Here is a 21,450-nt window from a genome sequence, read left to right as displayed (position 1 = left end):
ATCACCAATCGGAATGGTTCTCATGTCTACTTTGGTCTTCACCTTCCCCTTTTTTCCCCTTCTCTCCCTCCATCAGTTCTCCCGGGTTTCTGCGTATCCCAGCTTAGCAGCGGTGGCCAGTACCTAGGCAGGCGCGCCTTTCCGCCTCAGCCACAGGCAAGGGAGCTCTGTGGGTCTCAGCCGCCGCTGACCCAGCCAGGGGAACGGGCTCCACGCGCGGCAGCGTAAGCAAGGAAAGGGGCTCTGGGAGCAGCGGCCCAGGCTGGGGAAGGAGGGCCGGGCGCTGCCGCCCGGGCGGGGAAAGGGGGCGGGGCGCGCTGCGCGGCGGCGCAAGCGCACTGGGTCTGCCGCGCCAAACTGCAGACATGGAGCAGGCACCTCCGGATCTCGAGCGGCAGTGGCAGCCGGCTCCCTTAGAGCCGCTGGGCCACACCGACGCGGGGCTGCAGGCCGCGGTCGGTGAGGAAGCGGAGGGTTCCCGAGACGAGGTCCCCGGGGACGGCACGGTGAGGAGAAGGGGCAGCCGAGGCCGCAGGGCCTGGTGTCCGGGCCTAGCGGGCCGGGCTGGGCTGGGCTGGCGAGGGCCGGGGGGACTTGTCCGGGGGTGGGGGTGGGGGGGGGCCGTCGCGGTGAGGGGACAGCAGGGTGGAAGGGCCGAGCCACAGGTGCATTGAGGGAGAGGCTCAGTGGAAAAGGGGGTTCTGGGGAGGGGCGACCGCCTGGGGCAGCGGGACTGAGGGAAGGGCGGAGAAGGCGGCTGCGGTGAGGGGAGCGGAGGAGATGTGTGGGTGCGGTCCCGGGGGCATGGAGGTCGGAGCCCGGAACCTGCCAGGCTGGAGCGGGTGCGGTGTTCAGAGGTCGGGGGACCTGGAGGTTGGGACCTGAAGACGAACGCTGTTGTTCTTGACATTCTGGTGAGGGGTTGTGCGAACGGAGGCGTCGTGGTGAGTGGGCAGTGGCGTTGAAAGAAAGGAATGGGGGGCTTGACCAAATAGTTGGAGGTTATAAAGGGTAGTCGGCTTGGTGCCACCATCAGGAAATTGAAGAAGGTGTCGGATTCAAGAAAAGGTACAAATAAAAAAAAATTTAAACTCCTTATTCGTCTGCAGTTTCTTCGTTTGGAGGCAGTGCCATATTTTCCAGTTGACGTTTTATCATTTATATCCCATGTATTTGCTTTGTGAAGCCCCTGGTAATGAGTGATTTTCATCACCTGAGGAGAGGAGAAAATGCAACATCTTGTAGTTGTAATTGCTTTCATTCCGAAGTGTTTCCACGCATAATGCAAGATAGGTAGACCGGTTAAATTGAAGCATTCCAGAAACTAGCGCTCCACGTGAGACCGTTCTATCCAAGAGTGTGCATTAATCATCAGTTTGCTTTTTTTTCTGGAACAGGTGTCAGTGCTAATATAGAACTGCCCATCCTTCTGGCATATGGATAACGAAAAGTTAAAGCTGTTTGCTGAATGTAACTAGAAAGTCTCTAGTCTCTTTAGAGACCTGATACCCAGAACTTCACAGGATGGTTTCTCCTTCTTAGGGAAATGTTGAGAAATATAAGGTAGCATGAGGACTTTTTTGGGCGAGTTTTAAGTTTTTCATTTATTTTTTTTCCAAAATGTAGAATTATTTGTGGAAAAGTCAGGATCTCATATTAAATGTGAGAGAAGTGTGTGTATTCTGTAGTTTGAAACCTTGGCTCTTACATTATTTGCTTTAATTTTTTTTTTTTTTTTTTTTTAGGGCACCTGGGTGGCTCAGTCAGTTAAGCATCCAACTTCGGCTCAGGTCATGATCTCACGGTTCATGAGTTCAAGCCCCATGTCCAGCTCTGTGCTGACAGCTTCGGATTCTGTGTCTCCCTCTCTCTCTCTCCCCCTCTCCTACTCATGCTCTGTGTCTCTCTGTCTCTCAAAAATAAACATTAAAAAGAGTTTTTTGGGTTTTTTTTTTTTTGAAAGAGAGGGAGAGGGAGTGTGCACGTGAGCAGGGGATGGCCAGAGGGGGAGAGAGAGAGAGAGAATCTTGACCTGAGCTGAAATTGAGTCGGAGGCTCAACCATCTGAACCACCCAGGAACACCTGATTTGCTCTTTATGCAGGTCCCCACTTGTGACTTAGTTTTTGTGTTTCCTCTTATAAACAAATCAAAACAAAACAACTTTTATTGTGAAGTATATCATTAGTACAGAGACGATCTCACAAAATAATTATATCACAAAATAATTGAAGCCCTCATATGTTCTCTTGTTACAGCTCACTCCCTCCACCACAGAGGTAGCCTGTATTCTGCATTTTGTATTAATAGTTCTTTTGCTTATAATCTCACCACATACATTCCTAAACAGTATAATGTTTAGTTTTACCTGACTTTGAAATTTACATAAGTGACATAATTTTACTGTTACTTCCTCTCTTTGCTCAATATGTTTTTGGGATTCCAAAATGTGGCTTAGTTCATTTATATTGGTGGCTTTATAGTCTGCCATTTCATTTATATAAATATAAATATAGATGAGGGAGAAATATTCTTAAGCAGGCTCCATGCTCAGCTCAGAGCCTGACGAGGGGCTCAGACCCACAACCCTGGGGTCATGATCTGAGCGTAAATCAAGAGTCAGATGCTCAATTACTGAGCCAACCAGGTTCCCCATATAGTATGCCATTTCATAGATATTCTACAGTTATTAATTTTTTTTGTTTATTCATTTTTGAAGACAGCGAGAGACAGAGCACAAGCAGGGGTGGGGCGGAGAGAGAGGGGGACACAGAATCTGAAGCAGGCTCCAGGCTCAGAGCTGTCAGTACAGAGCCTGATGCGGGGCTTGAACTCACGACCGGTGAGATCATGACCTGAGCTGAAGCTGGATGCTCAACTGACTGAGCCACCCAGGTGCCCCTCTACAGTTATTTCTTCTTGTGTTTACAGACTTTGGGATGGCTACAAGGTTCTTGCTGTTTCTAAAAAATTACTATCGTTAATTTTTTCTTATATATCTCTTGCTGCAAATGTCTAATATAAATTTAGGTGTGGGGTTGCTGGATTGTAGGGTATTAGCATATTCAACCCTAGTAGGTGATGCCAAATTGCTTTCTGTCTTTATCAACACTTAATATTTTTAGATCTTCAAGTAGTTGCCAATCTCATGGATATGTATTAAAGCAATTTTAGATTATTTCAAAAGGCAAGAATCCTACCTTTTGTTGGCAACAACAAAACATCATGAGTTTAATTTTAATTATAGTGATAAAATTTTGGTGGGGCACCTGGTTGGCACAGTTGGTAGAGCATGAGACTCTTGATCTCAGGATTGTAAGTTTGAGTCTCAGGTTGGGTGTAGAAATTAGTTTAAAAAAATCTTGAAAAAAATTTTTTTGGATAATTTTTTTGTGAAAGCCTTTAGATGATTAATGTGAAGTCACAACTATAGTATAAAATCCATTTATCTTAATTTAGAAGTGATTATAAACACCTCATTAAAACTTATGTATATTGGGGCGCCTGGGTGGCTCAGTCGGTTAAGCGTCCGACTTCAGCTCAGGTCACGATCTCACACTCCGTGAGTTCGAGCCCCGCGTCGGGCTCTGGGACGATGGCTCAGAGCCTGGAGCCTGCTTCCGATTCTGTGTCTCCCTCTCTCTCTGCCCCTCCCCCGTTCATGCTCTGTCTCTCTCTGTCTCAAAAATAAGTAAGTGTTAAAAAAAAAAATTTTATAAAAAAAAAAACAACTTATGTATATTAAGTTTGAGATATTTGAAAACCCAAAGATGATATCGTATAGTAAAAGTTGTATTACCTGACATTTTAGGAAAATGTTTGTAAATATACCATTCATTAGTGACTGAACTTATGGGGTTTCTTAAAGCAGCTCCCTAATTTAGTAATTCTAGAGACACAGGTCATTTGGACAGATATTTTCAGAATCAAACATTTCAGAATCAGAAGTTTAAACATAAACATTCACATATACTCTGTACGTTGTCCCCTCCCTGACAAAACTCCCAAGTCCTTCCTTAGAGGGTCATCTACTCACTTTTCCCTCTTTCTATCCTCTCTTCTCCCGTCCACTTCCAGTTGAGAAGTATTGCAATAACCATAGCCACGTTGTTACTGTTATTAATAGGAATGTGGTCTGAGCAGAAAGATTTGTTGTTTGTGGGTGCTATGCACAGTAAGCTCTACTTTTTATTTAATTCTGTAAGTTACCCCCGAAAGACAGATAAAGATGGGGAAGCATAGCTTCAGAGAGAAGTAATTTCACCAAGGTCACAAGGTAGTCACTGGTATGGCTGGAATCTGAGCCCAGGTCCTCCTGGCTAGGAAATCAGTGCTCTTTCCAGCAAGCCATGCTGCTTCATTCCAAAAAAGAAAAAAAAAAAAAAGTTAAAAATAGACTTGTTAATTTCTCCAATACTGTACTTTAAATCTTTTAGTTACAATATTAAGAAAAAAGGTGCAAAAGATGTGTTGATTTATCAAGCAATTTTTCACCACAAAAATATGTATGCAGATGGTGTGTGGAGATGCAGAAAGCTTGCCTTATCTTAGCCTTTTTTAAGATTTTTAATTTTTATTGGGGGGGGGGGGAGGGTAGAGAGAGAGGGAGAAAGAGGGAGAGAATCCCAAGCCCCAGCACAGGGCTCAAACTCATGAACCATGAGATCATGACCTGAGCCAAAGTCAGATGCTTAACTGACTGAGCCACCCAGGTGCCCCATCAGCCTTATTTTTGACTGCAGGTTTGGGCTGAGAGTAATTGTACCAGTTGCCCTACACCTGTGGGTAATAGAAACAAGCACTGCTTGAGTCTCAAATCTCCTTTGGTTTCAAACATCACTAACCAGGATTCTTTAAATTCTGCTATCAACTCTTCTGTAGTCTCTTCTTTTTCTTTCTGTGAGTCTTCAATCCTCCTCCTTTCCATTGTTTATTTAGAAGTTTTCTTTTTTTTTCCTTTCATACTTTTGTTCCCTGTAAGGAAGAGGGCTTTTTTTTTTTTTTTTTTTTTTAAAGTACTGCCAGTTCTATTTAAAATAATTTAGAAGATGGAAAAATGAGAGAGGAATCCAATCTCTAAGAAAGTAGCAATTAGTCCTGGCAGAAGAGAGATGAAATAGCAAGGGAATGGGAAGTAGGAGAACTTCTTTTTAGTCTGGAAGATTCCATTGAGTTGATAGTTAACAGTGTTTGTCCAGAGAAAAATCATTGCCTGAGGGAGTCATGAGTGATTTTTTTTTTTTTTTTTTTTTTTTTTTTTAAAGGAGCATGCTTTAGGCCTGGGAGTGCTGGTGAGTGCAAAGAGTTCTTGTGCAACTTGTGCTTCTTGCTTAGCAATCGCTGTATCCCGTGACACCTTCGCTGATTGGCAGCAAAGAACTGAGTGCAATAGGCTGGTACTGTGAGCAAGGTTTGAGGCATGTGTGGGTGAGAATAACATGAAAAAGGAAAAGAAAATGTACAGGGGTAGTTACAGAATGTATCGGTTTAGCAGCAGATGATTAAATCACACTGCAGAATCTTTCCTCATTTTCTACCTCAGCAGCTCTCAGAGTTAGTTTTTCAAGGGTGACTCACAGTACAAAATACATTTTCTACATCCTAATCAGCATACATATCCTTTAATACATAATTGTTCAGGAAACAATACTTAATCATTACTTCATATAGTACTCTCTGACATTCTTCTATTTTTTTTAATGCTTATTTATTATTTTAATGTTTATTTTTGAGAGAGAGTGGGAGCAGGGGAAGGACAGAGAGAGAGAGGGACACAGAATCTGAAGCAGGCTCCAGGCTCTGAGCTGTCAACACAGAGCCCAACGGGAGGGGGATCGAACTTGCGAGCTGTTGAGGTTGTGACCTGAGCCAAAGTCCGATGCTCAACTGACTGAGCCACCCAGGCGCCCCTATTTATTTTTTAGAGAGAATGGAGGAGGGGCAGAGAGAGAGAGGGAGGATCTGTGCTGACAGCAGAGAGCCTGATGCAGAGCTTGAATTCACAAGCTGTGAGATTATGACCTGAGCTGAAGTCATACCTTTAACCAACTTGAGCCACCCAGGTGCCCCTATTCTTTTTTTTTTTTTTTAGGTTTGTTTGTTTATTTATTTTAATGTTTATTTATTTTTGAGAGGGAGGGGGAGGGAGAGAGGGAGACAGTCTGAAGCAGGCTCCAGACTGAGCTGTCAGCACAGAGCCTGATTCAGTGCTTGAATCACAGACTGTGAGATCATGACCTGAGCCAAAGTCGGATACCTAACCGACTGTGCCATGCAGGCACCGCTAGAAGGAGAGTGCAAGAGTGAGAGAAAGAATGTGAGCACAAGTGGGGGAGAGCAGTTGAGAGAGTGTGTGCGAGAGAATCCCAAGCAGGCTCTACATTGCTAATGTGGAGCCCGATGTGGGGATCATGACCTGAGCCGAAATCAAGAGTCTGATGCTCAACTGACTGAGGTATCCTGGTGCCCCAGTTATTTATTTTTAAAAAGAAATGTTGGTCACAAACCACCAAATTGATTTCATGAACTGTGAATATGTTCTGACTCAGTTTGGAAAACTGTTCAGACTTACATATTTTAAGTAAGAATTAATGTGTTCTGAATCACTGTTAATTTAAAAAATATATATTTTTATAGATAAAAAGCATATTTTTATAGATAAGCATATTTTCTATGCTATTTAAAAAGCATAATGTATTATAACTAAGTTTTTCTTATCTACAACTGAAGTAAGCTTTGCTCTTAGGCCTAAGTTAAATACATTATTTTTAACGTAATACCTGCTACTTTTGACTATTGTAGACATATCCCCTGAGGAAAGTCAGTTCATTGGGTAGTTCTTAAATTTCAGATCTTTGACCTGTTTCAGTAACACAGTAGCATCACACTTGGAAAAAAAGATTGTAAGAAAGTAGCCCAGGAATGGTACGTCAGCATGGTTAGTGCTGGGTTGTGGGATGTGTGTGATTTCTATTTAACTTTTTCTATACTTTTCAATGTTTATACATTAAACCTGTATTAGTTTCATAGTAAGAGAAAACTTAAACCTACAAATAATAAGTGGTAGGTAATACTTGAGCTCTTGCTACACCAGGCAACTTTTAGAACACTCTACCTGCATTCACTCATTAAATGTTCCCAATAATGTTATGAGGTCAGTACTCTCATCCTCATTTTACAGATGAGGAAACTGAGGCAGAGAGATTTAAAAACTCAAATTCTGGCAAACTGGCTACTAATCTGAGGGTGAATTGATCCTTGGCTCTTCTAATTACAAACTTTTTTTCCCCCCCTGATTTCCTGTTTTATGTTTTCTTGATTATCTGCTTTGGCTGATGCTACACTGATTTCTTTTGATTTCAGTTTATTTGTATTTGTGTTTGTCCATGTTATAATTTTTATGCCTTGTGTTATGTGTTAAACTTTCTCTTGTTTACCGTAGGGAATTTAAAACATTTGCATTGTCCTAACTGGCTTTATTTTTAGTTGATTTTCTTCTGTGAGGTTTTATGCTTTCTTATTTTGGTTTCTATTTTTGGTTTTCCTTTGTGGGCAATAATTCTTTGGTTTTATCCTCAGTAATGATTTGGAAGGCATGTATCTTTGTTTTTTTCCTTCTCTCAAACATAACAAACTAAAATTACTTTTGTAAATGTAAAGACTATGTAAAAGTCTTTTGAAATAGTCTCATTTATAAAAATGGTATCAAATTTATAAGCAAGTACAGTATGAAGATCCTTTTTTCCCCATGAAGTATTTTAAGATTTATTTATTTATTTTGAGAGGCAGAGAGAGCATGCATGTGTGAACACATGCATACGGGAGAGGGTCAGAGAGAGAGGGAGAATCCCAAACAGACTCTGTGTTGTCAGAGCCCGACTCTGAGTTCTGTCTCATGAACCGTGAGATCTTGACCTGAGCTGAGACCAAGAGTCAGATGCTTAACTGACTGAGCCACTGAACTGCCATTATAGTCCCTCGTCTCATTCCCAAAACTTTCAGTGTGAGGGGTGCCTGGCTGATCCTCAAACTGTTTACATTTTGCCAGTTGTACCAATAGTGTTTCAGAGCAAAATGATCCAGTCCAGACTCATGGATTGCATTTAATTGTATTATCTCTTTAGTTTCCTCCAATCTGGAAGTTCTCAGTCTTTACTGAGAAAGGTTATGCATCTTTGGCAGAAATTGCCACTGAAGTCATGCTGTGTTCTAGTTGTAACTTAACAGTTCACATATGATATGTATTTCCCAATAGTTTGATCACATTTTCTGCCAGGCTTCAATATAAAGTTACTGTTTTCCCTTTTGTAATTAATAATTTGTGGGGACATACTTGGAAATTGAAAATATCTTGTTTCTTATCAAACTTTCTATTTGTCTTTTTCAGTATGGACTTGGGGATTTTATTTTAAAGAACTTTATTAAGGTATAATTTACTGTAAAATTCACTAATTATGAATATATAATTCAGTTATTTTTAGGGAATTTAGAGAGTTGTGCAACCATCACTATAATCCAGTTTTAGAACATTTCAGTCATTCCCCCAAATTCTCTCTTTCCTTTGTAGTTAATCTCCCTTCACAACCTTAGCTGTAGGTGTTAGTAGGAAAGTAGCTGTCTACTTTCTATATAAATTTGTTTTTTGGGATATTTCATACAAATGGAATTGTACAATCTATTGTCTTTTGAGCCTGGCTTAGAGTGTTTTTGAGGTTCAACCATGTTATATAGCATATATTAGTAGTTCCTTTTTTATTACTGAATAATATTTGATTGTATGGATATATCACATTTTTTTAAATCTATTCACCATTTTATGGACATTGTAGTTTATTTTAGCTATTATAGATATTGCTGTGAACACTTGTATATAAGTCTTTGTGTGGACATATGTTTACATTTCTCTGAGTTAGATTTGTAGGGGGTGTGATTATTTGGTTATGTGATCAGTTTATGTTTTTTTTTTTTTTTTTTTAAGTTCATTTTTTTCAGTAATCTCTGCATACAACATGGAGCTCAAACTCACAACCCTGAGAGCAAGAATTGCTTGCCCTACTGACTGAGCCAGCAACATGCTTCTAGATGATCTCGATACAAGTCTTTTATCTGATTATATGATTTACAGGTTCTTCCCCCATTTGTATTTTATCTTTTTTTTCTTTATGGTCTTTTTTTTTTTTTTTTAATTGGGGTAAAGTACATATAACCTTTGCCACTCTAACCATTTTCGTTTTAAGTAATCTCCACCCGCAATGTGGGGCTTGAACTTACAACCCCCAAGATCAAGAGCCACATGTTCTACCTACTGAGCCAGCGAGGCACCCTTTTTTATGGTGTCTTTCAGTATATGTGCTGCCGAAGCGAGCACTATGGTGTCTTTTGAAGAGTAAAAGTTTTTAGTTTTGATGAGATCTAGTATATCACTTTTTTCTTTTATGGATTATGATTTTGGTATTATACCTAAGGACTTTTTGTATATCCCCAAATCACAAAGATTTTTCTCCTGTGTTTTCTTCCAGAAATTTCAGTTTTAGCTCTTTTATCTGGGCCATTTCAGTTAATTTCTGTGCATGGTGTGTGTGAGTAAAGGGTGTAAATCTTTTTTTGGCATGTGGACATTTTGTAGTCCCAGCACTACATGTTGAAAAGACCTCTCCATTCCCTATTGATTTGCCTGGGTGTGTCTTAAAAAAAAAAAAAAAAATCAGTGGACCTTAAATGTAAGGGTTTATTTCTGGATTCTCAGTTCCATTCCTTTGATCTCTTTTTCTGCCAGTACCACACTGTCTTGATTACTTTCACTTTTTAGTAAGTTTTGAAACTGGGTCCTGCAACTTGTTCAAAATTGTTTTGGCTATTCTAAGTCTTTTGTATTTCCATATAAATTTTAGGAATGGTTTATCAGTTTCTACAAAAAATCTTGCTGGGGTTAAGTATTTTTGAAGGAACAGTATCTAATATGTTTAAATATTTCAAGCATGTTCTATGCATGATGTTCCTGTGTCATTTGGAATTTATTGTGAAATCTAAGGCAAATTTGATACTTATTCTTTTGTAGGAGTCTTGTTTCTTGTTTTTCTGCTTTAATCTTGTTGGGATGTTCGTTACACATGGACCACATACCTTTCAGTGTGGATCTGGGAAAGATTTTGTTTGCTTGTTTCTTTTTCTTTTCTTTTTTTTAGTTTTTCTTTTTAATGTTTATTTACTTTTGAAAGAGAGAGAGAGACAGAGCAGGCAAGGGGCAGAGAGAGGGAGACACAGAATCCAAAGTAGGCTCCAGACTCCGAGCTGTCAGCACAGAGCCTGATGCAGGGCTCAAACCCATGAACCAGGAGATCATGACCTGAGCCAAAGTTGGGTGCTTAACCAACTGAGCCACCCAGGTGCCTCTCTTTTTTCTTGTAAATTATATTGATGATTATTATTTTTCTTCTATTTGGCCAAATATATTTTATTTTTTTTTCTGTGCATTGTTTCTTTTCTGATTACTTTCATGTTTGTCTCAATCTGCCTGTTTTGTTGTTGTTGCCTGTTTTATCTTTCTCCTGTAATTTTCAATATGATAGTAAATGTAATATATTTTCTTTTGTGTGTGATTTAAATAAGATTAAACAAGTCAAATGCTTTAAACACTAACTCTTTTCACCTATAACCCTAAAAGTTATATTAAGGTTAGCTTTCATCTTGTCTTTAATCTTAAAGAGCATCACTGTGCCGGTTGGGTTGAGAATTCCCATGGAGTCAGTGAACTCCTCAAGCGTCAGGCACCTTGTTTCAGCTATCTTTCTATCCCTAATGACTGGCATTGTAAATACTCAAGAAATATTTCTTGAATTAATAGTTTCTTATTGTTCTTTTTGTCATTTTTATCTGCTTTTATGCTTTTACTATTTCTTAATGGTTTGCAACATTTTAAGTTTTTTAAAAAATGTTTATTTTTGAGAGAGAGAGAGAGAGTGCAAGCGAGCGCACAAGCAAAGGAGGGGCAGAGAGAGGGGAGGACAGAGGATCCAAAGTGGCTCTGTGCAGACAGCAGAGAACCCAGTGTGGGGCTTGAGTTCACAAATCGTAAGATCATGACCTGAGCTGAAGTCAGAGGCTTAACTGACAGAACCACCCAGGTACCCCAGTGGTTTGCAACATCTTAATAACTTGAAATAGATTATATTCATTTTCATTCTTTGAGTTGAAAATAAAGAATTTCATTAGCCTTTTAACTATGTCCATCTTCTACATTTAGTCTTCTACATTTAATAGTGACATTATTATTTGGATAGTTATTTAGTCTTTTTAAAATTTTTTAAGTTTATTTATTTTGAGGGAGAGAGAGAAAGTCATGCGTGAGCTTGAGCAGGGGCGGGGCAGAGAGAGAGAATTCCAAGCAGTCTCAGCCTCATGTGAGGCTTTAACCCCTGAACAGTGACATCATGACCTCAGCTGAAATCAAGAGTCGGATGTTTAACTGACTGAGCCACCAGGCACCCCTGAATTTTTTTTTTTTTAAGTTTATTTAAATAATCTCTACATCCAATGTGGGGCTTGAAGTCACAACCCAGATATCAAGAGTTGGATGCTCTTCCGACTGAGCCAGCCAGGCACCCCTCTTTAATTATATTCTTTACCCTGATGAGCAGTGTGCTTTGAATACACCTAAACTATTCAATCTTTGTTTGAAACATGTCCCTGGGCTCATTTTCCAGTCAAGAAGTCCATCTCTAAATCTTTTGAATGTATTCTTTTAACAGTTGTGCTTCTGGTTTTGTTAATCTTGACACTCTTCTATGCTTTATTGAGAGGATTAGCAATTTTATATCAGCTACCAAATCCTGCTGGTGTTATTGTTGTGTTCCTGTTTTCATTCTTTAGTTTTTATGGTAGCTGATTTTATTCTTTTATTTTTTTTCCTTCTATGTAATCAGATGGCATGAGGGTAAATTCATGACTCATAGGCATTATCTTTTTGGCTGGGGAGATAATTTGCTTTATTAGTCATGTCCTTCCAGCATTGAGGGAATTTTTCACTGGAGTAGATGGTGGTAAATCATAGTGTTTACCTATGGGCCCAAATTATGATTTTTATAAATATGTATCTAAACTAACAATGGCTTCATAATCTTGATGTTGAGTGGTTTGTACTTATGTAACTTTTTGAAATTTTTTTTGGTTGAAGTATTTCCTTCTATCTCTTATTTTTTCTTTTAGTAGCTAAACATACAACTTATACTTAACTAAAAATGTCTTCCTGCCATTTGTAACAATGTGGATGGAACTGGGGAGTATTACGCTAAGTGAAATAAGTCACAGAAAGGCAGATATCCTATGTTTTTTCACTCATGTGGAACTTGAGAAACTTAACAGAATACCATGGGGCATGGGAAGGAGAAAAATAGTTTCAAACAGAGAGAGGCAAACCATAAGAGACTCTTAAATACAGAGAACAAACAGGGTTGATGGGGGCAGGGATGGGTGATGGGTATTGAAGAAGGCATTTGTTGGGATGAGCACTGGGATGTCAGAGATGTATCATGGCAATCTACCCCCAAAACCAAGAGCACACTATATACACTGTATGTTAGTTAACTTGACAATAAATTATATTAAAAAAGTCTTATTTGACAACTGAGTGACTTCTGTTTTTTTTTATTTTTTGTTTTTTGTTTTTGTTTTTTTTTTTTTACTAATAATTCTATTCCATTGGTTCCATTGGGTTGGCTTTTAGTTCTCTGTCCTTTTTATCTTCTTTTAGCATTTTACCTTCTCCATTTTTTATTCAGCATTTTGGGGGCATTTCCTAAATTTATTCATCATTTAATTTTTTGCAATATCACATAGCTTTTTCTGTCCTTATAGCACATGGGTTTAATTTTCTGTATAAATTATCATTGCAGGTTTTACTGTAGTTTTTTCTTTTATGTTTTGGTGCATCCATCTTGCTACTTCTGTCTCTTGTTAACCTGAAAATAAAGAGCCACAGTAAAAGGCAAACTAATGTTTATTTGGAATCAGAGAATTGTAATTTGAGGAATACAGATTCAGGTAGAAAACCCAAATAGTATCCTGCTTCTAGGGTGAAATTAAGAGGCTTATAAGGAAAAAGAAGGCAGGGGGCAGTTACATGAGTTAAAAGGGGAAAAAAAGGCTAAACTCTTGGCTATACATTGATTTACTACAGACTCTATCTTTGGAAAGTCCATAACCTTCTGAACTTGTGATCAGGATATCTGTTCTGCTGGCTTCTCAAGTAGTTGCTTAAAACATTTGCTGTTTCGCCTAGTCCAAAGGTTTTGGTTGAGTTCAAACAGACACGGATAAGGCAATTTCTCTGCAGTGGTTGCTTGGCTCCCTTTTAAAATGGCTCCATTCATGTCAATTTTTCACATTCTTCTTCATAAACTGCTCTCAGTTATAATGTAGTGCAGTAGTTTTAATTAAAACCCACCTCTGAACTTTGAGAGAGAGCAAGTGGAAAACCCCCAAAGCATAGCAACTATCACATGGTCTCACTTTATCTTCCTTGTTTAGACTTGGAGTTACTTTGGTATTTTCAAGAACTTTCTTCAGTGGCACACTTTCCACACATACAGCCTTTGAAGCAATAGTGGTGTGTTTATTCTTTTTGGTTCTTTAGCATAGACTTGGGCATGTTTTAGCAGGAAGTGAAAGGAGTCTGCTCTTCTTAAACCTTGCTGCTATCTCACAAGTGGAGCCTTTTAACCACTGCCAAAATGTTTAGGCAAATTTAAAGTTGAATATAAGACAACTTCTGGTTTTGTTTTGTTTTTTAATTTTTAAATTTAACCTGCCTATTGAAAATCATGCCTTTTGGCATATGTATAGTATTTTCTTTTTGAGAGAGTGATTTGACTTTGGTAAAACCAAAATTAGATATTAATATTGAGGATTATTTATCTTTATATAAAATGTTTTTAGATTTTTTTCTTAGACATTTTTAAAGATGTTTGTTTATTTTGAGAGAGAGAGAGAGAGCACATGCATAATCAGGATAGGGGAGAGAGAGAATCCCAAGCAGGCTCCACATTTATTGTGGAGCCCCACACAGGGCTTGATCTCAGGACTGTGAGATCATGACTGGAGCCAGAATCGAGAATGGGATGCCTAACTGACTGAGCCACCCAGGAGCACCTTCGTAGGCATTTCTATATTGATTTATTCTTGGTCACTTACACAAAATGTCTATGTTTTAATAATTAAATGTGCGATACTTGTTACAATAGCTTTGGAAAAGTTTGATGTGCTACAAAATGCTGCTAATGAGACGTATATTATTTGCTGCTATCATTTAGCAACCCCTAGCAACTCAAGGAATGTAAGAAACTTGGGGTGCTTGGGTGGCTCAGTCCCAACTCTTGATTTCAGCTCAGGTCATGATCTTACATTTGTGTGACAGCACAGAGCCTGCTTGGGATTCTCTCTCTCCCCCTTTCTCTGCCCCTTCCCTATTCACACACACTCTCTCAAAATAAATAAACTTGAAAAAAAAATAAGAAATTTGCTTGAAATATATACCAGTAATGGATTAGCTTGTAACAGCTGTGAATTTTTTTTTTCTTAATACTGTCTTAAAGGTTTTGTTGTTGTTCTTCCATTCATTTTTGTCCAGATGACAGAAAATAATTTTGGGTTGAAGAAGATAGAAATTAGTGTTTCAGAAGCAGAAAAGCGAACTGGAAGAAATGCCATGAACATGCAAGAAACATATACTGCTTACCTCATTGAAACAAGGTGAGTGATGAGAATTAGGCCTAGATTTAGTTAGAAAAAGCTTTGTTTGGTAGCTGTTGATGCAAATTATGTTGTATAATGGAATTGTTTACAGGTCATTGTCTTTTTAGGTATTTGGTTTTTTGTTTTTTAACAGATAAAGTAAATAGGTATGTCTTTTACTATAGTCCACTTGGCAGCTATATACATATATATATATATATATGCATATATATATATATATATATATATATATATATATATATATATATATTTTAAAGTTTATTATTTTGGGAGAGAGAGCGGGAGACAGAGGATCTGAAGTGAACTCTGTACTGACAGCAGAGAGCCTGCAGGGCTCGAAGTGAGAGCATGACCTGAGCCAAAGTCAGATGCTTAACCAACTGAGCCACGCAGGCGCCCCGGTAGCTATATTTTAATGTACTTAATGTTGGAGGTAAAGAGCAGGTTATGGAATAATTGTGGGATCTGGAATGTTACTTGACATATGCTTTGGTGGGGTTTTTGGTGTTACTCATAATAATTCCCACGCACTTTTGAGAAAGGAGACCAGGTTTCCAGGGGTGTATGAAGTAGACTTAGGTAAATAAGAGAGGTATAGGAAGAGAGAATATGGTTTGAGTCAGTAAAAAGTTAACAGAATTGATTGAGACTAGAGCTTTAGACTTTGGGGTAAATTGAACAGATAAGAGTAAATCATGGAGTAAGAAATCAAAACTCACCAGAAAAATGTTCTTCTACCTCATAAGGAAAAAGTTAAAGGGATTAGACTATTTTGTCTAGAGAAAGACAAGGCAAGACTCTATTTTGCCAATTACAAACAATTTATATAAAGACAAAATACTGACCAGTTCTTTTCTCTCTGCAGAGACTGACTGAGCAGAAGTGCTTTCAGTTAAAATAAAGATGGTGCGAGGGGCACCTGGGTGGCTCAGTCAGTTAAGCATCCAACTTCAGCCCGGGTCATGATCTTGCGGATTTATGGGTTTGGTTCCCGCCTCGGGCTCTGTGCTGACAGCTCAGAGCCTGGAGCCTGCTTTGGATTCTGTGTCTGCCTTTCTCTCTCTGCCCCTCCCCTGCTGGTGCTCTGTCTCTCAAAAATAAATAAACGTTAAAGAAAAATTTTTTTAAATAAAGATGTGTGAGATTTTTTGATAGTAAGTAAAATAAAATAATAGAACTACCAGACCTAGTTGATAAAGGGTTATAACCATATTTTAATGTGAATACATTTTTAAGGAAAAAACATTTTAACCCTTGCATTTTCATAGGTTTACCGAAAGTCACTGAGCTTGCCTTAAGGCTGAACCCTGTGACTTTTCAAGACTTCTCCAGGTCTGTGGTTCTACCCAAAATAAAAGTTAAAATCTTGGTAAATGTTGTTTAATCTATAGGCAATTCTGAAACCTTCTTTGTAAGTATAGTTTTCTTTCTTCCACCAAAAAGAGAAAAAAAGAAAAAAAAAGAATCTTCCCCAAACCAGAGAAAATTTACATTACAGTAGGAACTTTAGGAACAGAAGGAGGTAAGGTTGGTCTTTTTAAAATAAGGTAATTTTGTTTTTGTTTTTGTTTTCTGTGTGTGTGTGTGTGTTTAAGTTTTTATTTTAATTCCAGTTAGTAACAGTGTTGTATTAGTTTCAGAGGTACCATGTAGTAATTCAACACTCCTATATATCACCCTGTGCTCATCATGATAAGTGCACTCCTTAATCACCTATTTAACCCATCTCCCCACCAAAATTAGGTAATTTTGTGACCTACATATCTACATATGTGTATCACAGAGATTTTTAAAAATTAGGTTCATTAGGCTCTACGCCCAATGTGGGGCTTGAACTCAGAACCCTGGGATCAAGAGTTGAATACCAACTGAGCCAGCCACGCACCCCTCACAGAGATTTTTAAAGTCATTAAAAAAAATATGGTCCCATCAGAGGGTTTTATTTCTGTTTTTTTTTTTTTAAGTTAGATTAGTGACTTAAAAAAATCATACTTTAGAAATTAGTGTAAAAAAAATAGAAATTAGTGTTAACTGTAGCTTACCTTTACTTAAATTATCTTTTCCTCTGTTCTTGTTTTTGAGGTATAATGACCTATAACATCATATTAACTTCAGATACTGTAACGTTGTGTTGCAATATTTGTATGTATTGTGAAGTGATTACAAGTCTGTCACTATACAGTTAACAAAATTTTTTTTCTTTTAATGAGAACTTTTAAGATTTACTCTCTTAACAACTTTCAAGTATGCAGTACAGTATTAACTGTAGTCACTGTTGTAAATTTTTTTTTTTTTAATTTTTTTTTTTTAACGTTTATTTATTTTTGAGACAGAGAGAGACAGAGCATGAACAGGGGAGGAGCAGAGAGAGAGGGAGACACAGAATCTGAAACAGGCTCCAGGCTCTGAGCTGTCAGCACAGAGCCTGACGCGGGGCTCGAACTCACGGACCATGAGATCATGACCTGAGCCGAAGTCGGACGCTTAACCGACGAGCCACCCAGGCGCCCCTGTTGTAAATTCTTAAATTGAAAACTAAAAAGTATATTTTTATTTTTAGTATGTGAGTATTTTATCACTCAGTTGAGCAATGAAATTAACTGTTGATTACTTTTACTGCCAGAAGAGAATCTTGATTTGAATAATCTGGAATAATTTATAGTTTTTTATTTTTCTTTTTTCTCTAAATTTTTAAAATAATTTTTAAAAATTATTTTATTTTATTTTAGTGTTTATTTAATTTGAAAGAGAGAGTGCTAGTGGGGAAGGGGCAGAGAGAGAGGGAGAGAGAATCCTAAGCAGGATCTGCACTGTCAGCGCAGAGCCTGATGCATGGCTTGATCCCACAAACTGTGAGATCATGACCTGAGCTGACATCAAGAGTTGGACACTTAACCGACTGAGCCACACAGGTGCCCCATAGTTGTTTACTTTTGACTTTGAACTGAATACAGTATCATAATATGAAACTAGGAGTTAAAATTGACCATACTTGAGTAAGGTAGCTATACTCTGAATAAATATTTAAGTGGATCATCATCAAATGTGTGGTACACAAAAGGATTATTGAGTTGACTTTCACAATTGTATTTTAATATAAATTTGTATTTATTTATCTACCCTAGTATTTTTCATGGACCTGTAAGTTTAATTTAAAACAGTGTTTGTTAGGTGGGAATGCAGGCTGGTGCAGCCACTCTGGAAAACAGTATGGAGGTTCCTCAAAAAACTAAAAATAGAACCACCCTACGACCCAGCAATTGCACTATTAGGCATTTATCGAGGGATACAGGTGTGCTGTTTCAAAAGGACACATGCACCCCCATGTTTATAGCAGCACTATCAACAATAGCCAAAGCATGGAAAGAGCCCAAATGTCCCATCAATGCATGAATGGATAAAGAAAACGTGGTGCATATATATACAATGGAGTATTACTCGGCAATCAAAAAGAATGAAATCTTGCCATTTGCAACTACGTGGATGGAACTGGAGGGTATTATGCTAAGTCAAATTAGTCAGAGAAAGACAAAAATCATATGACTTCACTCATATGAGGACTTTAAGACACAAAACAGATGAACATAAGGGAAGGGAAACAAAAATAATATAAAAACAGGGAGGGGAACAAAACAGAAGAGACTTGTAAATATGGAGAACGAACTGAGGGTTGCTGGAGGGGTTGTGGGAGAGGGGATGGGCTAAATGGGTAAGGGGCATTAAGGAATCTACTCCTGAAATCATTGCTTCACTATATGCTAACTAATTTGGATGTAAATTTTAAAAAATAAAAAAGTTAAAAAAATAAATAAAATGGATTTTACAATTAAAAACAAAACAAAACAGTGGTTCTTAGGGGTTCCTGGCTGGTTCAATTGGTGGAGCATGTGACTGTTGATCTCGAGGTTGTAAATTCAATCCCACATTGGGTGTAAAGATTACTTAAAAATAAAATCATAAAAAAAAAAAAAACCACATACAAAAGAAAACCGCATGGTTTTTAAACTTTAAAGTACATAGGAATCACTTGCTACAGGGTTTTGGGTGAGATCCAGGAATTTACATTTTTTTAAGCAAAGCTTCAGGTTTTTTTTGTTTTTGTTTTTTTAATTATTTTTTAATTTATATCCAAGTTAGTTAGCATATAGTGCAACAATGATTTCAGGAGTAGATTCCTTAATGCCCCTTACCCATTTAGCCCATCCCCCCTCCCTCAATCCCTCTAGCAACCCTCTGTTTGTTCTCTATATTTGAGTCTGTTATGTTTTGTCCCCCTCTGTTTTTGTATTATTTTTGCTTCCCTTCCCTTATGTTCATTTCGTATCTTCAAGTCCTCATATGAGTGAAGTTGTATGATATTTGTCTTTCTCTGACTGACTAATATCGCTTAGCATAATACCCTCTAGTTCCATCCACGTTGTTGCAAGTGGCAAGATTTCATTCCTTTTGATTGCCAAATAATATTCCATTGTGTATATTGTGTATATGTGTGTGTGTGTGTATTATATAATATATATAATCTTTTTTATGCATTCATCCATTGATGGACATTTGGGTTCTTTCATACTTAGGCTATTGTCGATAGTGCTGCTATAAACATTGGAGTGCTGTGCTTCTTCGAAACAGCACACCTGTATCCTTTGGGTAAATACCTAGTAGTGCAATTGCTGGGTCATAGGGTAGTTTTATTTTTAATTTTTTGAGGAACCTCCATACTGTTTTCCAGAGTGGCTACACCAGTTTGCATTCCCACCAGCAGTGCAAAAGGGTTCCTCTTTTCTCTGCATCCTCGTCAACTTCTGTTGTTGACTGAGTTGTTGACTCAGTTGTTAATTTTAGCTATTCTGAAGGGTGTGAGGTAGTATCTCATTGTGGTCTTGATTTGTATTTCCTGATGATGAGTGATGTTGAGCATCTTTTCATGTGTCGGTTTGCCATCTGGATGTCTTCTTTGGAGAAGTGTCTATTCATGTCTTTTGCCCATTTCTTCACTGGGTTATTTGTTTTATGGGTGTTGAGTTTGATAAGTTCTTTATAAATTTTAGATACTAACCGTTTATCTGATGTGTTGTTTGCAGATATCTTTTCCCATTCCATTGTTTGCCTTTTAATTTTGCTGATTGTTTCCTTTGCTGTGCAGCAGCTTTTTATTTTGATGAGGTCCCAGTAGTTTACTTTTGCTTTTGTTTCCCTTGCCTCTGGAGACATGTCAAGTAAGAAGTTGCTGCGGCCAAGGTCAAAGAGGTTTTTGCCTGCTTTCTCCTCTAGGATTTTGATGGCTTCCTGTCTTATGTTTAGGTCTTTCATCCATTTTGAGTTTGTGTATGGTGTAAGAAAGTGGTCCAGGTTCATTTTTCTGCATGTCACTGTCCAGTTTTCCCTATAACCATTTGCTGAAGAGACTGTCTTTATTCCATTGGTTTGTCAAAGATTAGGTGGCCATATGTTTGTGGGTCCATTTCTGGTTCTCTATTCTGTTCCATTGATCTGAGTGTCTATTCTTGTGCCAGTACCATACTGTCTTGATTACAGCTTTGTAATACAGCTTGAAGTCCGGGATTGTGATGCTTCCAGCTTTGGTTTTCTTTTTCAGGATTGCTTTGGCTATTCGGGGTATTTTCTGGTTTTGTACAAATTTTAGGATTGTTTGTTCTAGCTTTGTGAAGAATGCTGGTGTTATTATGATAGGGATTGCTAATCCAGATATATATATATATACATATACATGTGTATATACATATGTATATATATATATTTTTTAGATACTATTCTTTTTTTTATTTAAGATTTTTTTTATGTTTGTTTATTTATTTATTTATTTATTTATTTAACGTTTATTTATTTTAGAGACAGAGAGAGACAGAGCATGAATGGGGGAGGGTCAGAGAGAGAGAGGGAGACACAGAATCGGAAACAGGCTCCAGGCTCTGAGCTGTCAGCACAGAGCCCGACGCGGGGCCTGAACTCACGAACCGCGAGATCATGACCTGAGCCGAAGTCGGACGCTTAACCGACTGAGCCACCCAGGTGCCCCAGATAGATATATTTTCGAATTTATTTTTTAAATTTATATCCAAGTTAGTTAGCATATAGTGCAACAGTGATTTCGGGGCTAGATTCCTTAGTGCCCTTTACCCATTTAGCCCATCCCCCTTCCCACAACCCCTCCAGTAGTTCTCTGTTTGTTCTCCATATTTAAGAGTCTCTTATGTTTTGTTCCCCTGTTTTTATATTATTTTTGCTTCCCTTCCCTTATGTTCATCTGTTTTGTATCTTAATGTCCTCATTTGAGTGAAGTCGTATGATGTTTGTCTTTCTCTGACTAATTTCGCTTAGCATAATACCCTCCAGTTCCATCCACGTAGTTGTAAATGACAAGATTTCATTCTTTTTGATTGCCGAGTAACACTCCATTGTATATATATACACCACATTTTCTTTATCCATTCATCCATTGATGGAAATTTGGGCTGTATTTATATTTTTAATAAATAATAGAGATCTTATTCTGTTCCTTTTCAGGTCAGTTGAACATACTGATGGTCAAAGTGTCCTAACAGATTCATTATGGAGGCGGTATAGTGAATTTGAATTGTTGAGAAACTACCTTTTAGTTTACTATCCACATATTGTTGTGCCACCTCTACCAGAGAAAAGGGTAAGAAATGAAACAGCAGTACAGTTCAAAAGTATTTAGCATTGA

The 21,450-nt window shown here is 38.1% G+C and overlaps 1 protein-coding gene across 2 annotated transcripts in view; it reads left to right on the top strand.

Annotated features, from left to right (window-relative positions):
- Window positions 1-325: 325 nt before the first annotated feature.
- The window catches only part of SNX4 (sorting nexin 4), a 70,210-nt gene continuing 49,085 nt past the window's right edge, over window positions 326-21,450 (top strand). The window contains exons 1-4 of one of the 2 annotated variants that reach the window (XM_019448662.2): window positions 326-506; window positions 5,264-5,290; window positions 14,623-14,744; window positions 21,270-21,405. In XM_019448662.2, coding sequence (XP_019304207.2) covers window positions 366-506; window positions 5,264-5,290; window positions 14,623-14,744; window positions 21,270-21,405 — 426 coding nt within the window. In that variant the 5' untranslated portion in view covers window positions 326-365. The remainder of the gene's footprint in view (window positions 507-5,263; window positions 5,291-14,622; window positions 14,745-21,269; window positions 21,406-21,450) is intronic. The other variant, XM_019448663.2, reaches the window with a different exon arrangement.

This window comes from Panthera pardus, unplaced genomic scaffold (assembly GCF_024362965.1).
Source record: "Panthera pardus isolate Hobbes unplaced genomic scaffold, ASM2436296v1 HiC_scaffold_16, whole genome shotgun sequence".
Lineage (NCBI taxonomy): Eukaryota > Metazoa > Chordata > Mammalia > Carnivora > Felidae > Panthera > Panthera pardus.
This window is presented reverse-complemented; position numbering and strand designations above follow the sequence as displayed.